A 24,549-nucleotide genomic window follows, 5' to 3' on the forward strand; every position below is an offset into this window, starting at 1 on the left:
TACCATGCAGCCGGAGCGAGTACAGCCAAAATGGCGCCGTTTGGCGCCGAAACCGCCGCTCCCCCACCTCATGAAGGTGGAATAAAAATACACCACATAATTATAAAAAACATGGTGGACCGCCGCAGCGGCGCTGTAATGTGCCCCAAACATGATAGCATCAAGTTCCACAGCACACAGCCGTTCACACACTCAGACTGACACAGAAGTGCAGCACAGCCCCCCCTCCTTGCAGCCCACAGCATGCAGTGTGAGAGATAGGGAAACATCAATAGTGTGAACACAGGGCAAGGTAACACAGTCCCAGACTGACACCCCCCAGACAGACAGGTCCCCACATGAATACACTTACCTCTTACATGGCGTGGGGGACCCGCACAGGCGAACAAGCCGCTGTACATGAGACAGGGAGAGTCGCATCCAGGACGCAGCAGAAGGTGGGTTGAGAAACCGCACAGCGTCCAGTGAGGTAGCCACCTCATCCTAGCATCCCTGCACGGAACAGGGATGGGTCGTTCAGAAAACTCAAGAGCGGTACCTGACTGAACGCTCGATGGCGGGCTGAGAAGCCACTGACCCACAACCTGCGACCAGGGGAGTCAGCCCGAGACGCAGCCCGCATTATCCTCTTCATCCGAAGATCTAACCATTGCTGGTAAAAATAACAGCTAAATAAAGAAAGAGAGAAAAAAACTCAAATAAAATCAAAAAAGAGAGAAGGCTGAGACAAAATGCCCCAGCATAGAGACATCCAGCTACTCCTGACAAGCTAGACATTGAAACGGAAGCAGGAAACAGGAAGCAAGAGGGTATAGACTGAGGGGACCACCCCCTGGGGTGGGGATATGTTAAAAGCTTTAATATTGACATATTCTGTTGCCTAGCTACTCCTACGGAGCAAAGTCTAATACCCCATTGTGACGAATATGAAGATGGCGGCGACTGTCGGAGGACGTAAGAGAAAAAAACTTTTTTCAAAGAAAAAATAAAAACTGAGACCGGAGTCCCAGCAGGGTATCCTAGGTCCTACTCCTGAGCTAGGCAGAAAGAAAACTGATGAGTAAGCTCTAAGTGTCTGAGGGTAATGTCTAGAGGGACAGCCCCTAAAGGTGTGTCTAGTTAAAGCTTTTTTAATGAAGTTTCACTACCTAGCCTGCTCCTGCAGAGGGCACCATTACCCAATAGTGATGAAACTTGGAAGAGGCTGCGTCTGTCAGAGGACGCAAGAGAAATGACCTTTCCTTTTTAATCTGCAGTGCTGTAATTTTCTGTAAAATTCAGTGCAAAAATGGCAACTTGGGGACATTCTGTAAACAGTTGGTGTACAGAATTGCTTCTAGAAATGCCATTTGCTGCTTGTGTGAACAGCGGAATGATTTTCCCAGAAGTTTGCACTAAAATACAAGACAGATTTTAGGCATCCTCCACAACAAATATTTTATCTTTGGTGAGATGCTCCCAAAGTGTTAATCACTTCTAAAGGGGATGCAGACCTTGCATCTTTCCTCAAAAGAGCACTGCAAATGTATCAGCTGATCAATAATGAAAAAGGCACTTTCATTCAGAATTAGTATCCATTAGACAGAGAAGAACAAATCACGTAAAAACCGGTAGTAATCTGCAATAAAGTTTGGCAAAATTCCTGCAATGTGCATTGATCATCCAGAGGATGGCTTTTTGTTTATATAAAAAAAAGTAGGTTTACTTTTTAATACTTCGAATACCAGGTATGGCATTTTATACATAGTTATATCGGTCTAGTACAGACCAGTGTAACTATGCATATACCACTATACCTGTGGGATCCCTCTAGATCTATTCAGCAATCTCTACTAGCCTCTGGATCCCATGCTAAGCAGTCACCCTGCTGATTTCTGAACACAGGAGGTTGGCTAAATGGCACGGGTGCCATTTAGAGATTGTTTTTGAATTTTCTTAACTAATGCAAGACATTCTCTGAAAGGAAAATGTGGAGAGCTTACTGTCACCACCCTGGCTCTCCACTTTGTTCAAAGAATCCTTTGCATTTGTTGAGAAAATGAAAGGCATTCACGCCTCAGACTATGTCATTTCATTTGACGATACGCGTAAGGCGGAATTTGACACTGGACGTCTAGCATGCTCTTATGCCGTGGCTTTCAAATTACCTTTTATGCTTTTGCTTTCAACTGAAACGTAAGTGCAATTCCTTTTTTGAATAAATACTATATGTGCAGTCTACACTATTGTTTGTCCATTGCTTTGAGGTTAAGCTGGGGAATTGAGGAACGGAGGATGCATACATTATTATTAATAAGGATTTCTATAGCGCCAGCAATTTACGCAACGCTATAGAAATCCTTATTAGTGGGAGACAGTACATATACAATACAATAAAATACAAGAGGATTTAGAGGGCCCTGCTCTGAAGAGCTTACAATCTAATGGGGTGGGGCAGGTGTTACAAGAGGTAAGAGTAGGGAATGAGCTGATGGCAGATTAGTTGGCGGTGTGATAGGCTTCCCTGAAGAAATGAGTTTTTAGCGATCGCCTGAAAGCAGCTAGAGTAGGAGATAGCCGTACAGGTTGAGGTAGAGCGTTCCAGAGGATGGAAGAGGCCCTGGAGAAATCATGGAGATGAGCATGAGAGGAGACAAGGGAGCTTGAGAGTAGGCGGTCTTGAGAGGAGCAGAGAGGACAATTTGGGTGATATTTGGAGACAAGATTTGTGATGTAGCTCGGGGCAGAGTTGTGGATGGCTTTGTATGTTGTGGTTAGTATTTTGAATTTAATTCGCCTGGCATTCGGGAGCCAGTGTAGGGATTGGCAGAGAGGGGAGGCAGACGCTGAGCGGTTGGTAAGGTGGATAAGCCTGGCAGCAGCGTTCATGATAGACTGAAGAGGGGATAGCCTATGAAGTGGTAGGCCTATACATACATTTGGAATGATCCAACCTTAGGAATATGGGATTGTCTCTGTGATCGGTTGTGGATAAGGTTTTGTTCTCTTATCCTTCCGGATGTTCCTGGACCCTGTTTGTCCTATTTGCCTGTTTTGACCTCTCCATCATATGAGGGTCAAATGCTTCTGGTAAGCATTCCTTTTGGCTGTCACAATTGGGTGCCTATCCATCTTACACTGAATCACCGGTGCTTGGGGACCCTGTTCTGGTTTTCTCCTCCTATTTCCTCTTAAGGACTCTGGACTGCTTACATATGTATTATTTGGACTTTTATCTGTATACTTTTATATAGACTTTTTATCATATACATTGGCGCTGCTTTTACCTCTTTTTATTCTCTGAATGGTGTCCATGCTAACATCTGCCCTCCTGTGTTCACAATACAACAGAGCACAGGACCTGGAAGATAGTGGAGATCACTGGAGTATCAGTGTCTGCTACAGTGATTTACAGCTTCTGGATGGATCCCACAGGTATGGAAAATGCAATCTTACATTGGTTCTAGCTGAACCAATGTAACTATTTTTTATCTATATATATATATATATATATATATATATATATATATATATATATATATATATATATATATGTAAAATGCCACACCTGGATTTCTTATTCAAATATAAAATGCAAAGATCAGAATAAGGACACACTATTTACCTGGATCTATTTGGTATTATTCCTTTTTTCATCTCCTTCAAATCTTTTCCAACACGGGTGGCAAGCCAAGAGCCTATTTTTCCACGGTACATTGTATCCAAAACATGGAATATCTCACCCCGTGTAAAACTCAGACCAGATGGGGTATCTGCTTCAAACTCAAAGTGTGTACGAATATAGAAGGAATCGCCCAAATTAGACTTGATCATTTTTCTGTAAACTAAAGCAAAATTTGCATCGTAAAATAGCAAGTGACAGGGATGTACTATATACAACACAACTGCAAGCAGGTCTAAAGCTTGGTACACATGGATCTTTTTTTTTTCATTCAGATAGTGAACTGCATGAAAAAAAACAAGAACAGATTCCTGCATTCACACAAGCGAGGTAGATGCAGGAATTCTCTTCTGTCACTGGGGACATTGCATTCTGACAGCAGGGACTGCCCGCTGTTAGCATACACTGATCAGCGCTGCAGCAGCTGCTGATTGAATAAAACATTTCCAGCATCGACAGAAGCCAATCTATTATCCTGCTTCTGTTGAATATGGAGGGCTACACAGAGATTGAAATTCAACTGGTCCCTACTGAACTGGCCAAATTTTAATTCGTATGTACGCCACTTTACAATACAAAAATGGCCTGCTGACAGTGCTGAATTCACAGAAGAAAAAAAAAACATAATATTCTGTATTTGCTAAATCTGCAAGAGCACAAGACAGTTATGTTTCTAACTGAACTCACAGATTAGTTGAGTTCATATTGTTTACAGATTTAATAATTGAAAACTGCAAGAGAAAAGCATTCTCTCATCTGCCCTACAATGTGTTAACAAGAATTAATTCAAAACAAGCAAATCAAACTAAAAAAAGAAATTATTTTAAACAGGTCATATGCCTAACTCAGAGAATTGAACTTGCTGTATTTTTACATGAAAAGCCAATGTCTTATATGTGCCTGGGGGCAGAATGTGGCCTATTATCTGCCTTTATCCGGGCCCTTGGGGCACTATTCCTTCTAAAGACACCAATGATGGGGCACTATTCCTCGCACTGACACCAATAGAAGAGCATTATTCCTCTCACTAATACCAATGTTTGTTATGGTTTACTCCCATTGATGTCAGGGCATTTTCTACTCACATAGGGGTATTAGGCAGGGTACATTTAAGCTGTATACCACAGCATGGAGGTAGCTAATCCAATGGCTCCTACATCCGTACGTCTCGGTACCAGGAGGGGGGGGGGGGATCGATGCCGTTCCTCAATAATCAGTGTACTCCCAGGTTAGACTCCAACAGTAGTGTATATAAAATGAACAAGTGTGATACCGTAATGACAATTTTATTAAAGCTCATAAGGTAGGGTACTCACATTTCCATAGTATAAAAAGGCATTAAAACCGCATCCATACAAAGGGGGGAACCGTGCAAGCAGTCCGCCGAGCGGACTTATAATTTATGATATATGCACCCAGCATTGAAGATATCTCACTGTGCATAAAATAACTTGCACTTTATATAAATAAGGGGTCATTTATGTGTCATATTTTTTGCACATACTAATTTCCTATTGTTCACCTTGCAACTTTTTTCCTCAGTGAAGTATATTTACACCTTGCACCGGTGTTACACGGTTGCACATATAACTTTAATATTTATTACTGGATATATATATTTATTGGATCTTCACCCTCCGCTTATTCAATTTCATATTCATATTTTTTTTATTATACATTATATTTGTTTATTATTATCGATTTATTTATTTATATTTTTTTTTTTACTACACCTCCCACAAGCCACTAGTGTCACCACTATTTAGTGGGTTTGCACTTTATGTAATTTAGTCACCTTACTGGATTTGATTCAATCAGGTCACGACACTAAGCACTTTATGTTATACTGTGATATTGATGAGATTTTTTGTGGTTTTTATGGTGCACATTTTTAATTAATTATTGATGTGGTGATATATTAATTCCTATGTAGGTATACATACTGTTCACCTTGATTTACCTACTAGAGTGTATCTATTTTGAATACAATTTGGCGGCGCCATTTTCCCTACCCTTGTTTATTTGTATCTTTGATATGGCCTTTGGCTATATTTTAGGGAGGCAGCAGCCTTCTCCCCTCTTTTTCCCCCTTATTTCCATAGCGTGGGACCTTCTTTACATTTAAACTGGCCCTTTGTTTAGAAAGTTTGGAGACCCCTGTCTTTGACCAATTACATGCTTACCCATGTACTATGCCATATGAACAACAATGTAGACTCTATAAATGTGGATCCTAAGAAATTGGATTTTTGTTCTTACCGTAAAGTCCATTTCTCTTACTTCATCGATGGACACAGTGCTCCATCAGCGGGTTATATTGCCTCCTCCAGGAGTAGGACTAAGCAGAACAAAAACCACCTGGCTACGCCCATGGGTCGTCCTCAGCTGGTATATAACCCCCCTCTCTGCTCTAGGTAATCAGTTTAGTAGCAAGCAGTATTAGAAGCAACAGAACTCCATAGAGGGGTGGGATCTGCGTCCATCGAACTCCGAGAAATGGATTTTATGGTAAGTACAAAAATTCAATTTTCTCTTTCGTTCATCGACGGACACATCGCTCCATAAATCATGACTAGTGGGACGTTTAAAAGCTGTGCCAAAAGAAAAATGAGGGGTGGGGAAAATAACCTAAGACTAAACATAAGAGCCCTTAGCCAGGACACAGGAGCCCTAACCGGGGCACAGGAGCCCCATCTGAAAAATAAAGGTTAAAGAAAAAACACTCCTCAAGAGGGAACAGCCCCTCTTAAACAGCAGCCTGCAAAACTTTGCGGCCAAAAGAAGCATCCGCAGATGCCAAAGATCTACCTTTTTTTGTAAAGGTATGCACGGATGACCAAGTGGCCCTTGGACGCCAGCGGCGTCCTTTAGAGGAACCCCGTGACCTTGTGACAAACTTCTGTATCCTTCTGTGGAGCCGAACCTGCTAAAGGAGCTGCATGTAAGACTGTGCAAACAGAACTGTCTTGAAGGTAGGTACCACCAGACTCAGAACCTGTATGCAAAATGGGAGAGAGAACTATCTGTGTGACAGCAGCCAAAGAATCACGGACTGTGGTCCCTGAAGTTTTTGTGCAGAGGAAAAACCACCCTGGTCAGATATAGAATCAGGCCTAGGTAAATCAATTCCTTGGACAGGGATAGGGGGGACCTTAGGTAGTTCAGACATCACCTGAACGTTTGCAGGAATTGAAATTGGCAGAAGAAAGGGGGGGGTGGGTGGGCATGGCCTGGCACAGCATGGAGTAAGACGTGGGTGACCAAAGCTCCATACATTACTCCCGATTAACCACTTGCCGACCACTCACTGAGCTGGTACTGCAGCAAAGTGGCTCGTTATCATCTGGTGACGTAGACCTACTTCACCAGACTCTCCCCTCTCCCTCTCAGACACAGCGGGAGTCAGGCCAGGGGAGGAGAGGCAGTGATCACCGCCGCTCTTCCCTGATCGTCGGGGATCGAGTGAGGAAATCCGCCCGCTTGTGTAAACAAAGCGGGCGGATCTCCTATGTGACAGACAGTGACAGATTACAGGATTCAGCATAGCTGAACCTACGATCTGTGTCTGTGTCACACAACCCCCTCCCCCCACACACGTCAGTAAGCAATGTGGCATACATTTAACCCCTTGATCACCAATAAACTTAACCCCTTCCCTGCTAGTGTCATTATTACAGTAACAGTGCATATTTATAAATATGTCAAAAATGTCAGTTAGGGGTCCGATCTGTCCGCCGCAATGTCGCAGTCCCACAAAAAAAAAATCGCAGATCGCCGCCATTACTAGCAAAAAAAAAAAATTAAACAATAAAAATGACAAATCTTTCCCGTAGTTAGTAAACGCGATAACTTTTGCGCAAACCAATCAAAATACGCTTATTGTGATTTTTTTTTACCAAAAATGTGTAGCAGAAAACAAATTGTCCTAAAATGTTAAAAAATTTAGATTTTTACATTTTTTTGGTAATGTTACATATCAGAATGTAAAAAATATTGTTTCTTTTTTCAAAATTGTCGCTCTTTTTTTCAAAAATTAAAAAAAAAAAAAGAAAAAAAAAAAAAAAAAAATCGCACAGGTGATCAAATACCACCAAAAGAAAGCTCTATTTGTGGGGACAAATTTATTTTGGGTACAGCGTCGCACGACCACGCAAATGTCTGTTAAAGTAACGCAATGCCGAATCGCAAAATATAGCCTGGTCAGGAATGGGGTAAAATCTAAGCAGTTAAAAATACGCTCATTGCAAATTTTTTTGTCAAAGACATGTAGCTAAATACATTTTGTCCTAAATATATGACAAAAATTGAATATATTGGATATTTTTTAACTGTCAAAGTAGAAAATGTCAATTTTTTTGCAAAATATTCGCTCTTTTTTATTAATATCGCAAAAAATGAAAAGCGCAGAGGTGAACAAATACCACCAAAAGGAAGCTCTGTTTGTGGGAAAAAAAGGACGTAAATTTCGTTTGGGTACAGGGTTGCATGACCGCGCAATTGTCAGTTAAAGTCGCGCAGTGCCAAGTTGCAAAAAGTGGCCTGGACGTTAAGCAGGAAAAACCTCCGGTGGTAAAGTGGTTAATATTACTCCTTGCTCCGAATTCACCCTTTCCCAGCTTGACAGGTTCCCCCTGCGGACCCCTTGCATGACCAGCCGAGGCCTCACGAACCTTTGACCGGTCGACGGCCCGATCAGAGGGGCGTTCCCCCAGCTGGCCACTGCTTCTAAGCGAGACCACGGCTTCGGCCTAGTTCTGGCTATCCGCGGGCATACTGCTCCTCCCAGCTGTATAGCTTCTGCACCATCTCGGCTCTGCTGCCACCTGGATTCACATTTCAAAGGTACTGGTGGACGATCGGTCTCTCTGCTACCCTCCCTGACCACCCCAGAGTCGCCATTAAGCACTACCCTGGGACTAATCCCCTAGCTTTATCAGGACAGTGACGGTCATCTTGGTGCTCCTTGGGTGGCTTCTACGTATACCCTCACAACCTCTGGCGAGGCTCAGACTCTCTCTGGTCATCGGAAAACCCCAGCCATTTTGCATGACAGTTTTGACAGAAGGACTCGACTATATGGCACAACGCCCCACGTTTCCAGACATCTGGTTGGGAGACTTTAATGCTACTTTACACCCTGACCTGGACAGAGCACAACAATCTCTCCCACATTCTAGACTCTGTCCGCCCACTAGGCTTGCCAGACTGATAACTTCTTTTAATCTGGTTGACTCCTGGAGGACTAAACATGCCAACACCAGAGCATATTCATGCTTTTCCTCCACCCATAACACAATGTCCCGCATAGACTTTTTATTTATATCACAGACACTAGTGCCTTGTTTGTTAGATGTGGCTTTTTGTCCTAGACTTCTATCGGATCATAGTCCATATTGGATGACATTAGCTGTCCCTACACTTTAAACCGCATAGGACCTGGAGATTAAACCCATTTTGGTTCTCGCTACTCCCAAATGATGGTCGGATGGACAATGAATGGAAAAGGTTTTTCCATGACAACACTCAATCCGCTTCATCCGGGAACGTATGGGACTCGTTTAACTTCATGTGAGTGCCACCCTGATATCTCGAATAAATAGGCTTAAAACTACCACATCTGGGGAGGCAGATAGGGTATTGGAGGAGCTCTCCCTTACAGAACGTCAGTATGAGAATAACCCATCTCCTGTTAATGCCTCCCGCCTTAAACTGCAATCTAGGGTAGTTAATCAACTGCAATCAGAGATTGCAATCAGAGATGTCTAGAAGAAAACTTTTCTTCTCTAAGCAGAAACTTTTTGAACACGGAGAGAGAGCAGGCAGACTATTGGCCTACATGGCACATGGTGAGGATAGACCCCCGGTGGTGTTCTCCCTATGTAACTTATCCGACCTTGCGGAGGTAACAGCTATGTTCCACGGATTCTTTGGTTCCATCTATACCACCACTACAACTGATGACACAACGCCCATTGATCACTTTTTAGAAAATCTTGCCATCCCACAATTGACCCCTGCTCAAATAGAAACACTGGAGGCACCATTAAGGACTGAGGAGATAGTGACAGCTATCGCCAGTTTTGCTAGATCCAAGTCCCCTGGTTCTGATGGACTACCCATTGAATTGTATTCACAATACAGCGAGACCCTGATACCTCACTTGCTTACTCTTGACAATCTTGACAATCACCTTTTTTAAACCCTCACCCTAGCCCCTTCCATGCGAGAAGCCATTATCGTACTCATTCCCAAGCCTGATAAAGACCTGGGTCTTCCCGAATCATATAAACCTATCTCACTACTCAAGGTCGACATTAAAATATTGGCAAAAATTTTGGCTCTGCGCCTCAATCAGGTCATCCTAACCCTAGTACACGAGGATCAGGCCAGTTTTATGCTGGGTAGAAACACTTCCTTATTTAGAAATATGCAAGCCCATCACGACAACGTTGGGGAGAGGGTGGTAGTAACACTTGACACAGCTAAGGTGTTCGACTCGGTTGAGTGGAATTATTTGTGGAACTGCCTGGCACTGTAAGCTTTGGCCCCGAATTCCTTAGATGGATCGGTTTGCTTTACCAAGCCCCTGTTGCCAAGGTGGTGGCTAATGGCTGGCAGTCGGGCGCTTTTGCACTCTCCAGAGGCACTAGGCAGGGCTGCCCTCTGTTCCCCCCCCCCTACTGTATGTATTGGCCACCGAACCCCTAGCTATAGCCATCAGAGATAACCCATTGATACAGAGTTTGAGCGTAGATGAGTTTGAAGAAAAAATATGTATGTATGCAGATGACACACTCCTATATTTGGCGGATTCGGGCCCATCCCTGGCGGAGGCCTTACGAACAGTTGAACATTTTGACTCATTCTCTGGGCTTTGGATCAATTGGGGGAAGTCACAAATTCTCCCACTTGATCAAGCGCCCCAGACTGAGCTCCAGACCCAACTGCCCATACAGAAAGTCAATACTATGAAGTATCTTGGGGTGAAAGTGACTAGGTGCCCGGATGATTATGTTTCACTAAATGTGGAACCATTGTTTGCCCTGATTAAATCCAAAACACAAATATGGGCACGTCTCCCCCTTGGAGTACTAGGCCATATCAACCTTATTAAAATGATACTTCTACCTAAAATTCTGTATGTATTATGGCACACTCTAGTATATTTACCAGACATGGGAGTAAGTCACACATTTGCAAGTCACAAGCAAGTCTCAAGTCTTAACCTTCAAATCTCAAGCAAGTCCCAAGTTACTGTGGCAAAAAGCAAGCAAGTCGAGTCCCTGCTAGAAGTCAAGCAAGTCAAGGCATTTATTTTGGTCAAGTCACAAATCAAGTCAAAATACTGATCTACCCCAATTTTCACCTTTAAATCAGTTAAAAGTTAGTGGTCAGGAAAGGTTTTGTTTTATTTTCAACATTAAAAAAACTGCTTAGTGCTTTTTTCGTGGCATATTAAAGAAACACTTTGAATTCCCACACAGCTCAAAATCCTTTGTCCGGTCATGTTTCAACACCACAGTCACTAAAAACAGGTTAAGTATTTCCATTGTTAAACAGCCAGTGTCCTAAAAATCAGAACACACTGAGGTGTTTTAAGTGACTGTGGTGTCAGAAACATAACAGGCACATTCATTTTGTTTTAACACATCTTGAGAAAATGCAAATATTTAATAACTTAAAAGTCATTTTGAGTCATATGTTTCAAGTCAAAGTCAAGTCTCAAGTCATGAATACCAAGTCAAAGTCAAGTCGAGTCTTTTATTAATTTTAGTCAAGCAAGTCTCAAGTCCTCAAACTGGTGACTTAAGTCCGACTTAAGTCAAGTCATGTGACTCGAGTCCCTCACCTCTGATATTTACCGCTGAAACATTTCAAAACTATAGATGCAATTCTCAAACCCTTTGTTTGGGGGAAGAATAGACACAAATTAGCGTGGCGACTGCTCAAAAATCCCACTGATTTGGCCGGCATGGCCTTACCGGGCTTCAGTCTCTATTACTTAGCATCCCAACTATCCCAATCGTTCCATATAGATAAGACTGACAGAAAACAATTCAGCTTACTCGCATGCCCCACCTGGGCCCAACTGACCATGGACCCTATCTGTGCCATAGCAGCAGGCATGGAGGACATCACCAGAAGAGAGGGACATAGTACCCTCTTGTACCATTAAAGGAAGATATGGAAGCTATCCTGTTAAACTGGACATTCCCGTATATAACGACTATCCTCATTTGGCACAACAGAACTCTCCAAAAATTCTTGACCGTGCCGGATTTGGAGGTTTGTTGGAGAAAGGGCATTTTCTACCTCTCGCACTTAATCTCGGCTGGCTCGTTAAAAACTTTTGATGCTCTGAAAATGGAATTTACCCTTCCAAATTGTATGTTCTTTTTCGTTTTTTACAAATCCGTCATGCTCCAGTTTTCAGATTTGATACCCCATCCCTCCTGCAATTCTATTATGGAGGTGGTTAAAAGTGAGGACTCCCAGAAATTATCTGTATTCTATAACATGCTGCACACCCCCTCATCAATGAAAATAGCTTATACTGTAAAAACACGATGGGAGGGAGACCTGTGGAATATAGAGGACAAAGATTGGGGCGAGGCGCTGGATGCATGCAAAACTGTCTCCCCAAAAATATCGGAGAGACTGACCCAAATATACATTCTGCATCGCTCATACCTCACTCCTACAAGATTGGCTAAGTTTAATCAGGGACAATCCCCTACATGCCTACTGTGCAATCAAGCACCTGGCACATTCTACCACCTCCTATGGTCATGCCCATATATGCAGGGATATTGAAAACAGGTGATTGACTTTCTTCATGACAACATGCGATCTCCGCTGACTTTGGACCCCAAATCGTGTCTTTTGGGAATTCTCCCTGATGCTGATACTGATAAATACACCAAAATTTTTCTCCATGAAACTTTATTCTTGGCTAAGAAAACAATAGCATGAAGTATGGATGAGGCAAACTCCCCCCAGACTATCTGACTGGAAAACTGACGTAAATATCACGTTACCTTATAAAAATGTATTTACATCAATAGAGGTTGCCCTGCAAAATATAACAAGGTCTGGGACCGATTGCTTAATGTACCTGACACGTGTGTAGATTTGCTGATCTTTTCTCCTCTCTCTGTTTGATGTTTGGCCAGCTCTGGAGCATGCATGTATGCTCTCCTTATGTATATTTCTACATAGATGGTCTATAATACCCAAGTGTTATTTTAAGGCGGTGAACTCTGTCATCCCTCAGGACTCTTTGGCATAAGAGGCGGCTCTTTAATTAGGCAAATTAGGCGGTTGCCCAAGGCCTCGCGCTCAGAGGGGTCTCATGGCTGCCTGGTTTGCCTAGTTAAAGAGCCACCTCTGAGGCTGGCAACAGGGATCTCCCTGCCATCAGCACAGTCCCGGGCGGTCTGTAAGAGGTACAATCAACTACGATTCGGGGTTGTGATCAGGAGCAGCTCACCGGGGGATAGGAGCTCACTGACAGCTCCGGATCACAGCGCTGCACTGACAGTTCCCCCCTCCCCCAAAGACCGGGAAGGAGAGTGAGCTGCTTCTGCTCCTCCTCCTCCCGCCCTCTCCTGTGAACAGCAGCAACCAGAAGAGGAAAGATGGCACCTGATCTAGCCATCCCATCCATCCACCCACCCACCCCCTCCCTTCTGCTTCCCAGTGAGTACTCTGAGGTAAGGGGCACCCTTCATCTCTCTCCATTCCGTTCTTCCTACATCTCTCTCAATTCCTTCTTTCTTTCTCCCTCCCTTCTTTCTCTCTCCCTCCCATCTTTCTTTCTCCCTTCTTTCTTGCTTTCCTTTGTTCCTCCTTCCCCTCTTTATTTATTTCTCTCTCCCTTCTTTCTTTCTCCCTCCCTTCTTTATTTTTCTCCCTCCCCTCTTTCATTCTTTCTATCTTTCTTGCTCCCTCCCTTCTTTCTTTCCTTTATTTCTTTCTCCCTCCCTTCTTTCTCTCCCTCCCCCTCTTTGTTTCTCTTTCTTTCCCTCTCCCTTCTTTCACCCTCCTTTTTTTTCTTTCTCCCCTCTTTTTTTGTTTTTCTTTTTTTCTCCCTCCCCTCTTTCTCTTTTTTTTCTCCCTCCCCTCTCTCTTTCTTTCCTTTCTCTCTCCCTTCTTTCTTTCTGTCTCCCTCCCTTCTCCCTTCCCTCTTTCATTCTATCTTTCTTCCTCTTTTTTCTCCCTCCCCTCTTTCTCTCTTTCTTCCTCCTTTTCTCCCTCCCTTCTTGCTTTCCTTTCTTTCTCTCTCCCTTTTTTTCTTTCTCCCTCCCCTCTTTCTCTCTTATTTCTTTCTTTCTCCCTCCCTCTCCCTTCTTTCTTTCCATCATAGTCTTCCTCCCTCCCTCTTTTCTTTTTCTCTCCATCCCCTCTTTGTTTCTCTTTCTTTCTCCCTCCCCTTTCTTTCTTTTTCTCTCTCTCTTTCGCTCTCTTTCTCCCTCCCCTCTTTTGCTTTCTTTATTTTCTCCCTCCCCTCTTTAATTCTTTCTATCTCCCTACTTTGTCTCCCTCCCTCCCTTTCTCTTTCTACCTCCCCTCTTTCTTGCTCCATCCCTTCTTTCTTTCTTGCTCCATCCCTTCTTTCTTTCTTGCTCCATCCCTTCTTTCTTTCTTGCTCCATCCCTTCTTTCTTTCTTGCTCCATCCCTTCTTTCTTTCTTGCTCCATCCCTTCTTTCTTTCTTGCTCCACCCCTTTCTCTTGTTCTCTCTCCATTCCTCTCTTTGTCTATTCCTTTCTTTCTCTGTCCATTCCTTTCTCTCTGGCTCCCCCCCCCCTCCCCTCCCTTTCCCTCATGCAAGCACAAATCCTTCTTTTTTTATTACAATACAGATGAGGATCCCCCAGTTTCACTCCAGTTCTCCTCTACCCATCCCTCATCATCTACCCACTCCCCCCTTTTACCCTCTACTCCTTCTCCCCTTACCCATGGTTCCCAGTCTCATCCCATGTGATTGCCACAGTACACATCCCACCCACACAAGCAGCAGCAGTAATAAGATGCTCGGCCTCTGGGTTCTTCCTTAACCCCTGCAAAGGGGGTGAGTGGGGCCTCATGTCTAAATTTTGCCTAAGGCCTCACAAAGCCTAGAGCCGCCTCTGTTTGGCATCACTTATACATGTTACATATAGCATGATTGTACTGAACATGGAATATGTTTATGCATTGGACATTTGTACACTGTTGTGGGAAATAAAAATGTTTAATTTTAAAAAAATCTGCACAAGGAGACTCAGGACCTAAAAAAATCCTGAAAAAGACAAGCTTTGTTCCCCTTTCTGGGTACCCCAAAAATAAACATTTCGGAGATCTCTTGACGCTCACCAAAGAAGTCCACGGGGCCGGAAACCAGCAAAGATGTCCCCCCACCCCAATAATGGGTGAGGGCAGACCTTCATGCTGAAGGAGTCTTGTCTGCTGGTCTGGGGAAGCTAGCTCTAGGCCTACCCGACCAAGGTTGCTTGGAACCTCCCGGGGAAGATTTAAAAGCTCTATTTCCCTTATTCTCCATCCCAGAAGCACAAAATAATTTTCTATGGGCTTATAAGGAGGGCCCCTGTCTGCGGTGGGGCGCCTTCCCTTTCCTTGACTGTAGCAGTAAGGTACTCTTTCTCCAGTGATACCCTTAACGATGTCATCCAGGGTAGCCCCAAACAAGCGATAACCTTGAAAGGGCAGATCAATGAGAGCTTTCTCAGAGGCTTGGCCTGCAGACCAATTCTTAAGCCACACCATGCGCCTAATCAACCTCGCTGAAACAAAAAGTTTGGACAGTACAAGAGCTGTATCCAAAGCTGCATCACAAAAAAAACTGCAGCACATGGACCAACTGGTCAGCTAAATCAATACAAGCAGCGGGGACCTGCTCATCCCCCAGACCCTGGCACAAAAGTTTGGCCCATTCAGTTAGGGTCTGAGAAACCAGGGCTGAGGTAAAGACTGGCCTCAATGCCAAACCAGCCATAGTAAACATGATGCGTGCCACAGGGATTCCTCTACTGGGATCATGGTTGCTTTATTCAACCTGGAAATAGGAGGGTCCACCACCGGTGGACTAGCCCACTTTTTAAAAAGTGACTCCTCAAAAGGGTAACGTACAGCCAAATGTATGGGCATCACAAAGGGTAATTTTGTTCCCATTCCTTACAGAAAAACCTGTCAAAATAAGGCACATAAGGAAACAGCTTTGGAGTACAATGCGACTTGTGTGTACCAAACGACACAGCCACGTCCGTGGCTAAATCAGTCGCATCCTCCATTTTTAAAGTCTCACGCACTGCAGTGATAAGTGTGTCAACCAGCGCTTTTTCATTCACCATCAGCTACACTGAAGAATGCTGCCAGGATCTTTCCTGCACCCTCTGCAACGCTGCACCCTCTGTCTTGAAGGTGGGACACGCGTTAAGGGGAGAGACTGCTGTGCACTCTGCACTGGGACCCCTCTGCACTATACCCACACTGCAAACAGCAGGGCATGCACCCAGGGGTATCTTACACTGGGACGCCTCCAGACTACCAGGGCGGGACACACACTATCCCAAGACTCTTACAAAGTGGGGATAGCAGGGGGGGGGGGGAGACCCCAGGGGTCTCTGCTGCATTCTCTGCCCTGGGACCCCCACCAGACTCTAGGTCCAGACAGGGGGGAATGGGGGAAGCCCAGCTAAGTTAGGGATTTAAGGATGGGAGGAGGGAACCTGCAGGCAGGTCCGACCTTCCTTGGAGGTTAACCGCATCCACCCCAAAGAGAACCACCAAAAAGGGAGAGGGGGGACTGTACTAACCCTTCCATGGAGCGGGAAACACTCCAGACAGTACTCCTCGCCACCGAAGTAGGGGAGCTGTCGGAAAAAAAGGGAGCGCTGAGACTCAGACCCAAGCTCGGTAGTATGCGACCCTGCGAGACGTTTAACTCGTGGGTCAGACTCTGTCTGTGAGACTATGTTGTGGCTGACATAGCGCATAGCTGTGGTCTGCACGTGCTCGCTGACTGGGCTGAGGGGACCTGGATCTGAATTGCCCAGCTCGGCAGTTGATTGTAGATCTCCCGAGAGAAAAGAAAAAAAGATGTAAGAAAGGAGAAAATTGCTAGGACCAGAGATCCCAGCTGGGAGCCTAGGTCCTTACTCCTTACTAGACAGATTAAAACAGATTACCTAGAGCAGAGAGGGGGGGGGGGGGTTATATACCAGCTGAGGATGGCCCATGGGCATAGCCAAGTGTTTTTTGTTCTGCCTAGTCCTACTCCTGGAGGAGGCAATATAACCCACTAGTTATGATTTATGGAGTGCTATGTCAGTTTATGAACAAAAGAGAAAGTTAATTTTAGGAAAGGCAAAATTACAGTTAAACCTTAAGCTCTTGTTCACACTGCCACGGCTTTGAATTCGACATCCAGGCGTGACTTCATCGCGGCTTGCATACAAGTTCTTTAACAGTAGTGAATGTAAGTTATGTTGAAGTTGCACCAAATTAGTACAGAGACCTTTTTCCAAGTTGAAGCAATTTGAGTCACACCAATTTGAACGGTTCCATTGCTGTTAATGTGGCGTGACCTGTCATGCGACTTTGAACTCTCAAGTCGCATAAGTTGCGGCAGTGTGAACTGGAACTATACTACTTACTGTCTTCTTTGCCCTGCGTCAGTATTACGATTTCTTCATTCTGTGGGATGTTCATTAGATACTGCACTGCATCTTCACGTGTCATGTTGTGGAAACTTGTTTCATTGACCTGTAAATGGAAACATTTTAGTAAGACTGTATCTTATAGCATTCCATTTTAAAATAAGAAAAAAAAACTACCTAAAGAACATAAACTTTGCGGAACCTGTGTAAAAACGTAAAAAATTATTCCTACATGTTGGCACTTTGTATAATATAGCTGAGTAGGCAGAGCTACTCTGGAGCCTGCATTTAGGAACTAATATAGTTTAAAAAGTACATAAATACATAATAAGTACATAAATACATAAAATACATAATACATAAATAAGTTTACTTTAAAGAACAACCTTGGTTAGTTGGGGCGAACCGCCTTCCAACGCCTGTAAAAGCAATCCAGTGGTTACTTAGCTCCTAAAAACCAATACCGGGTTTATGGCTGACATCCGCAGCCATAACCCCGGTATAACCATTTGCAGTCAATCGCGTACACTTGCATGATTTGGCGGAAAGTGTTATTTTTTAAAACCCTTCAGGACGCTCTCAACATCATGAGCATGGAAGACCAGAACCGAACTGTAAGAAGTGTATCAAGGAAATCCTGGGCTGTTGAAGGGCAGAGATAGCTGGGACAAGGCTGGCAACAAGCAATACCTGGCCAAAGTTGTAAAACAATTTAATACACAAAGGGTAAATCATATCTTTTTTAAACACAGGAGCAGGCACTTTCTCCGATTTAAACCTCCTGATATGCGCTCTGTCCCCAGATGCAATAGGTCTGAGCTCACCACTTGAGAGCTCATTTCTGTGATAAAGGTCAACATTAACAGCTAGGTTTCATTTAGCAATGTTCTAGAAGTTAGTGTGTAAAATTGCATTTGAAAATTGATGCCCAAATGCCATGTGAAATATTCTCTAGGACCTCTGCTACAATAATATATAATGTTCGGGGGTTCGAAGTAATTTTCTAGCAAAAAAAATGATTTTTACTTGTAAACAAAAAGTGTCAGAAGAAGGCCTGGTCTTAAAGTGGACAATGCCTGAAGGTACTACTTGGATATTGCGACTATGTGGCTAGGCTGTAAAAAAGTATCATCATACTCCGGAGAAGTAGCGGAATGTGTTTTGGGGTGTAGTTGCCAGTATGCATATACCGTCTACATAAAAAATACCTAGTTAACCTCTTGCCGACCACCCGCGGCAGATATACTGCGGCTCAGCCATGCAAATTGCCGTACCCATACGTTGCTCCTTGGGAGTGAGTGTGGGGGCGCGCCAGCGGCGATTCGCGAGAAAGGAAACTGATCAGCGGGGCCGGCGGCCGCGATTGCCGCTGGGCACCTGCGATCACTTCCCGGGAATACAGAACGGCGGTCTGCTGTTATAAACACGGCAAAACCGTTCTGTCAGCAATCAATACAGGGTTCCTGTGTTCTCCTATTGAGGAACACAGGTCCCTGTGTTGATTCCATAAGCCCATTCCCCTCACAGTTAGAAAACACCCCCTAGGCATACATTTAACTATTTAACCCCATTACTAGAGTAACAGTGCATATTTTAGCACTGATTACTGTAATGTCACTGGTCTCCCCCCCCCCCCAAAAGTGTCAGAAATGTTAGTTAGGTGTCCAATCTGTCCGCCGCAATGTCGCAGTCTTGCTAAAAATTGCTGATCACCGCCATTATTAGTAAAAATAAAAAGGACATAAATCTTTCTCCTAGTTTGTAGAGGTGATAACGTTTGCGCAAACCAATCAATAAACACTTATTGGGAATTCTTTTAAATATATTGCCAGAATTCTTTTAAATATATTGCCAGAGATGAGAAACGTTAGAGGCACCACATCCCTAAATAGAGGTAGATACAATTGGAGGGGCAAAGTGGGACTTTAAAGGTGCAAATGATGGAGAAAAATCTGGATTCTCATAAAAAAATCACATTTTATTGCACATGAAGGACAAAAGACATAACAAACAATACTTTTAAAATAGTAAAAGCACAAGAAAGCACTCGATTATGTCAACTCAATGAGTTGACATAATCGAGTGCTTTCTTGTGCTTTTACTATTTTAAAAGTATTGTCTGTTATGTCTTTTGTCCTTCATGTGCAATAAAATGTGATTTTTTATGAGAATCCAGATTTTTCTCCATCATTTGCACCTTTAAAGTCCCACTTTGCCCCTCCAATTGTATCAAACACTTATTGGGATTTTTTTTACCCAAAATCTGTGGCAGAATACAAATTGGCCTAAAAACCTTCCGACCCTAAGTGGTTAACCACTTCTAGATCAGAAGGTTTTTCCCCCTTAATGACCAGGCCAGTTTTTGTGATTCGGAACTGCGTTACTTTAACTGACAATTGCGTGGCCGTGCGACACTGTACCCTAATAAAATTGATGTCCTTTTTTCCCCACAAATAGAGCTTTCTTTTGGTGGTATTTGATCACCTGTGCGGTTTTTATTTTTTGTGCTATAAACAAAAAAAGAGCGACAATTCTAGAATAAACTGGATTTTTGACTTACTGTAAAATCCCTTTTCTCTGAAGTTCATTGACAGACGCAGATCCATATTCTTTTTGACCATTGGGTTATGCTGCCCCCTACAGGAGTAGGACAATAGGCAGGAAAAATCTTTACCACGCCTATGGGGCAGTCCCTGCAGGCATACACCCACTCACTCTGCTATAGGATTCAGTTTAGTTGCAAGCAGTGTTTAGAAGAAAAAACCCCATCTCACTCAGAAATAGAGGGGCGGGGGCTGCTTCTGTCAATGAACTTCGGAGAAAAGGATTTTACGGTAAGTCAAAAATCCAGTTTTCTCTATCGTTCATTTACAGATGCAGCTCCATTTTCTTCTTGACCATTGGGACGTCCCAAAGCAGTATTTGCATGAAGGGTGGGAAAACAACAAGGAAAAGAACGTAATTCCCCCAAAGGCTAAACTTAGCCAACCAGTGAGCATGAAGCTCAACCAGGAACAACTGGAGCTAACCTAGAAAAAACATACACCCTCGAAGAGAATATTTTCTCTTTTAAACAGCAGCCTGCAAAACCTTGCGGCCACAAGAAGTATCTTAGGATGCCAACACATCTACTTTGTAGAATTTTGTGAACATGTGCACAGACAACCAAGTTGCTGCCTTGCAAACTTGCATTACTAACGCCTGAAGGCGAAAAGCCCAAGAGGCACTCAGCGCCCTGATAGAATGCGCCTTCACAGGGAATGGTGAAACCTGACCCTTTAGTGAATATGCCTGTACCACCGTCTGACTGATCCATCTGGATATGGTTGCGGTAGACGCAGCCAATCCCTTTCGAGGTCCTTCCATGAGGACAAAAAGAGTCTGATTTCCTGAAAGATTCAGTAGCCAAGGCAATTTCATTGGGATGCTTGGGCTTAGGAAAGAGTGAAGGCAGCCCAATGTCTTCATTCAAATTGAAATCAGAAACCACCTTAGGAAGAAGCGACTGATTAGGTCGAAGTACCACCTTAATCTTTATGGACCACCAGATAAGGTGAACGGCAGGATAGCGCTGCCAATTCAGATACTCTGCGAGTAGAGGTAACAGCCACCAAAAAGGCTAACTTCTGTGACAGTGTAAGCATAGGAATCTCCCTAATGTTCTCAAAGGGACATTTTTGAAGAACAGACAGTACCAAGTTAAGATCCCAAGGAGGTAACGGGGATCATATCGGAGGAGCCATATGGTAAACCCCTTGAATAAAAGTGTGAATCAAAGCATGTGTAGCTAAAGGGCATTGGAAAAACACAGCCAAAAGCCGACACTGTTCAACTCCTCTTTGGAGAAAGGTCGAAATCCTAGCCACCGAAAAAAGGCAAGGATGCACCTTCAGCGATTCACACCATGAGATGAACGATTTCCACGTATGATAATAGATCTTCCTGGGAGGTAGATTTTCTAGCCTTCAACAGTGTGGGAATCACTGAGTAATAAAGACCCCTGTCCTTCAATACCTGGCTTTCAGCAGCCACACTTTTAAAGCCAGCGACTGTAAAGCAGGATGGAAGATTGACCCTTGAGACAGCAGATCTTCCCTGAGAGGAGGTCTCCAAGGAGCATTGGCGACCAATCTTACCAGATCTGCCTACCAAGACAAGCGAGGCCAGTCTGGGGCCACCAGAATGACCGGAATCCCTTCCACCTCTATTCTGCGCAGAAGCCTTGGCAGGAGTTTCAGCAGAGGGAATGCATAGATCAGCCGATACTGACCCCAATGAGCCACCAGTGCGTCTGTGGCATTGGCCAGAGGATCCCGAGACCTGGCTACAAACCTGTGTACCTTCTTTTTGAGTCGAGAGGCTAACAGGTCGACGTCGGGTGTCCTCCACCGGACACACAGCAGATGAAACACCTCTAGGTGCAGGGACCAATCCCCCTGATCCAACACCTGCCAGTTCTCCACTCCTGGGATATGCACGGCGGAAAGGGCTGTAACAAATATTTCTGCCCATTTTAGGATCTCGGCCACCTCCCGGGCTGCCAAGACACTCTTGGTGCCCCATTGATGTTTGACGTAAGCCACGGCCGTGGCATTGTCCGATTGAATCTGAACTGGACAACCCTGCAGACAATTTGTCCAGTGACCCAAGCAAAGCTTTATCGTTCTGAGTTCCAGAATATTGATCGATAGTCTGGACTGCTCCACGGTCCAGGACCCCTGGACACACAGCTTCCCAAGCACTCCTCCCCAGCCGGACAGGCTGGCATACCTGGTTACCACGGTCCAATACAATGGGAGGAAGGACTTGCCCTGGCATAGGGCCAACGAGCGAAGCCACCACAGAAGAGCACTCTCTGTGCTGGGACTCAACGGAATCATAGTGTCAAAGGATTTTGGATCTTTGTTCCACTTGACAAGAATTTCCCTTTGTAAGGGTCTCGTGTGGAAATGAGCAAATGCAAGTCCACAGAGAGGACAGGTTGCTGGATAACAGCAAATAATCACCCTCTGCAACTTTTGCAGCTTTTCCGGGGGGGGAAGAAACACCCTCGCCGAAGCAGAGTCCAGAGTCAGGCCCAGATAATCCAGTTTTGAAGATGGTACCAGAGCAGATTTTTTTAAATTAATGTTCCAACCGAACTCTTGCAGAGTCCGTACAGTGATTGACAAGTCGCCCAACAGGACTGGATGCGAGTCTGCTCTTAAGAGGAGATCGTCCAGGTACCCCAGTACCGCAATTTCCGTTGTCGTAGTAATGACAATAACGGAGCCAACACTTTGGGGAAGACCCTGGGAGCAGAGGCGAGACCAAAGGGTAATGCCACAAAATGATAATGCTCCTCTCCTACAGCGAAGCGAAGAAACCGCTGATGTCCAGCGCAAATAGGTATGTGTAGATCTGAGTCCTTAATATCGAAGGAGGCCAAAAGGTCTCCATGGTGTAGGGACACCACAACAGTATGAATGGACTCCATTCAAAACTTCTGTACCCGCACAAAGGGGTTCAGAGCCTTGAGGTCCAGGATTGGACGCACTTTGCCTTCTTTCCTAGGAACAGTGAACAGGTTTGTATAGAACTCCTAAAAGCGTTCCCGAGAGGGAACCGGTACAATCACCCCTTGCGACAGCAGATCTTGTACCGCCTCTCATAGATCCCTTAACCGATCTGGAGATAGGCGTAGATTGGACGGAAAGAATCTGTCCGACAGTCGAGGCTTGAATTCGATCTTGTAGCCCGATCGGATCAGTTTGTTGACCCATTTGTCCTGAATCAAGGAGGTCCATGGTTCCGGAAAGAAGGGAAGACGCCCTCCCACCCCAGTTACGGGTGAGGGCATCCCTTCATGCAGACTGGGATTTGTCTGTAGATCTGGATTGGCCTGCTCCCGGCTTACCCGACCATGTCTTCTTGGAACCCCCAGAAGACCTAAATTGCTTAGATCCTTTCTCCTGCATGCCGGAGGCACGAAAAGGCCGCCTAAGGGCTGTAAAATAAGGCCCCTGTCTATTACGTGTTGACTTGCCCTTGGAGGTTTGAGGAAGAAGAGTACTCTTCCCATCTGTAAGACCCTTGATCAGTTCATCCAATGAGGATCCAAACAAACGGTCCCCCATAAAGAGGAGCTCTGATAGAGCCTTTTTTGAAGTCTGATCCGCAGACCAGCTTTTTAGCCACACCATGCGTCTAACAGCTACCCCCACCGCAGATACTCTGGCTACAAGAGGGCCTGCATCTAGCGACGCATCACATATAAATAGTAAGACTTGGACCATTTGGTCCATTAGCTCTGCCAGGCCCAGAGGGAGCTGTTCAGTTTCTAGGTCACTTTTTAGTAACTTTGTCAATTCCATTATGGTCTGGGACACCAGAGTGATCACGAAGATCGGTTTAAGTATTGAGCACTAAAAAGAAAAGAGAAGGCGCCTGGCCCTTTAAATAAAAGATTGTCGAACCTGCTGCCCTTTTAATTGTAATAAAAGAATAAATAGGTATATATCATAGGTAAAAAGGCGCTGGTAATCTTAATATATCACGTGTTATAAAAATTAATAGGTGATTTAAAGTGTAATATATGTGATTAAAAATTGCTACAAATATATATATGATCTACTATTGGTGCAATTAGCAAAGAAAAGTGCATACCAGTGCAATTTCAATTCAGAAGTGTTTGTGCTTCTCAAAGTAAATTAATCCACAAAGGTGTGGATCAGTGAACCAATAAATAGATATATAAAGAATTCCATACAAAAATCACATAAGAATATATAAAAATATAAATATATAAATGTGCTCCAAGTAGTGTTTAAAAGTCCAGGCAATAGCATGCAATCAAAATTGTGCTTGGTGAATTCTTATTAATCCATTCACAGTGCTCCAGGTGCTGGGATGTGACAACCGTGGCCTCTTACCAGCTAGCAGCAGGTCACAAGGACCCCCAACGCCTGTGATCCCTTTATTGGGTGGATCAGACCTCTCCTCGATTGCTTGGATCTCTGGCTCCTATATTACTCGAGTTGGACCATGTAGTCCCCCCATACACATAAAGATATAGAAGAACAAATAGCCTCCAATAGTGAAATACTGTTTTATTCTCCAAAAAACATACACTATAAGGTGACAATTAGCCTCTTACTATTTGTTGTGCCCTCCTGGCACTGGGCAATTCGGCAGTACTGCCGAATTGCCCAGTGCCAGGAGGGCACAACAAATAGTAAGAGGCTAATTG

The 24,549-nt window shown here is 44.2% G+C and overlaps 1 protein-coding gene across 1 annotated transcript in view; it reads right to left on the reverse strand.

Moving 5' to 3' along the window:
* Positions 1-24,549, reverse strand: part of TJP3 (tight junction protein 3) — a 498,480-nt gene that overhangs the window by 154,001 nt on the left and 319,930 nt on the right. The window contains exons 12-13 of the mRNA XM_082257146.1: positions 17,319-17,427; positions 3,605-3,824 (exon numbers count right to left, since the gene is read on the reverse strand). Coding sequence (XP_082113272.1) covers positions 3,605-3,824; positions 17,319-17,427 — 329 coding nt within the window. The remainder of the gene's footprint in view (positions 1-3,604; positions 3,825-17,318; positions 17,428-24,549) is intronic.

The sequence above is a fragment of the Pelophylax lessonae genome, assembly GCF_965119305.1.
Source record: "Pelophylax lessonae genome assembly, chromosome: 1".
NCBI lineage: Eukaryota > Metazoa > Chordata > Amphibia > Anura > Ranidae > Pelophylax > Pelophylax lessonae.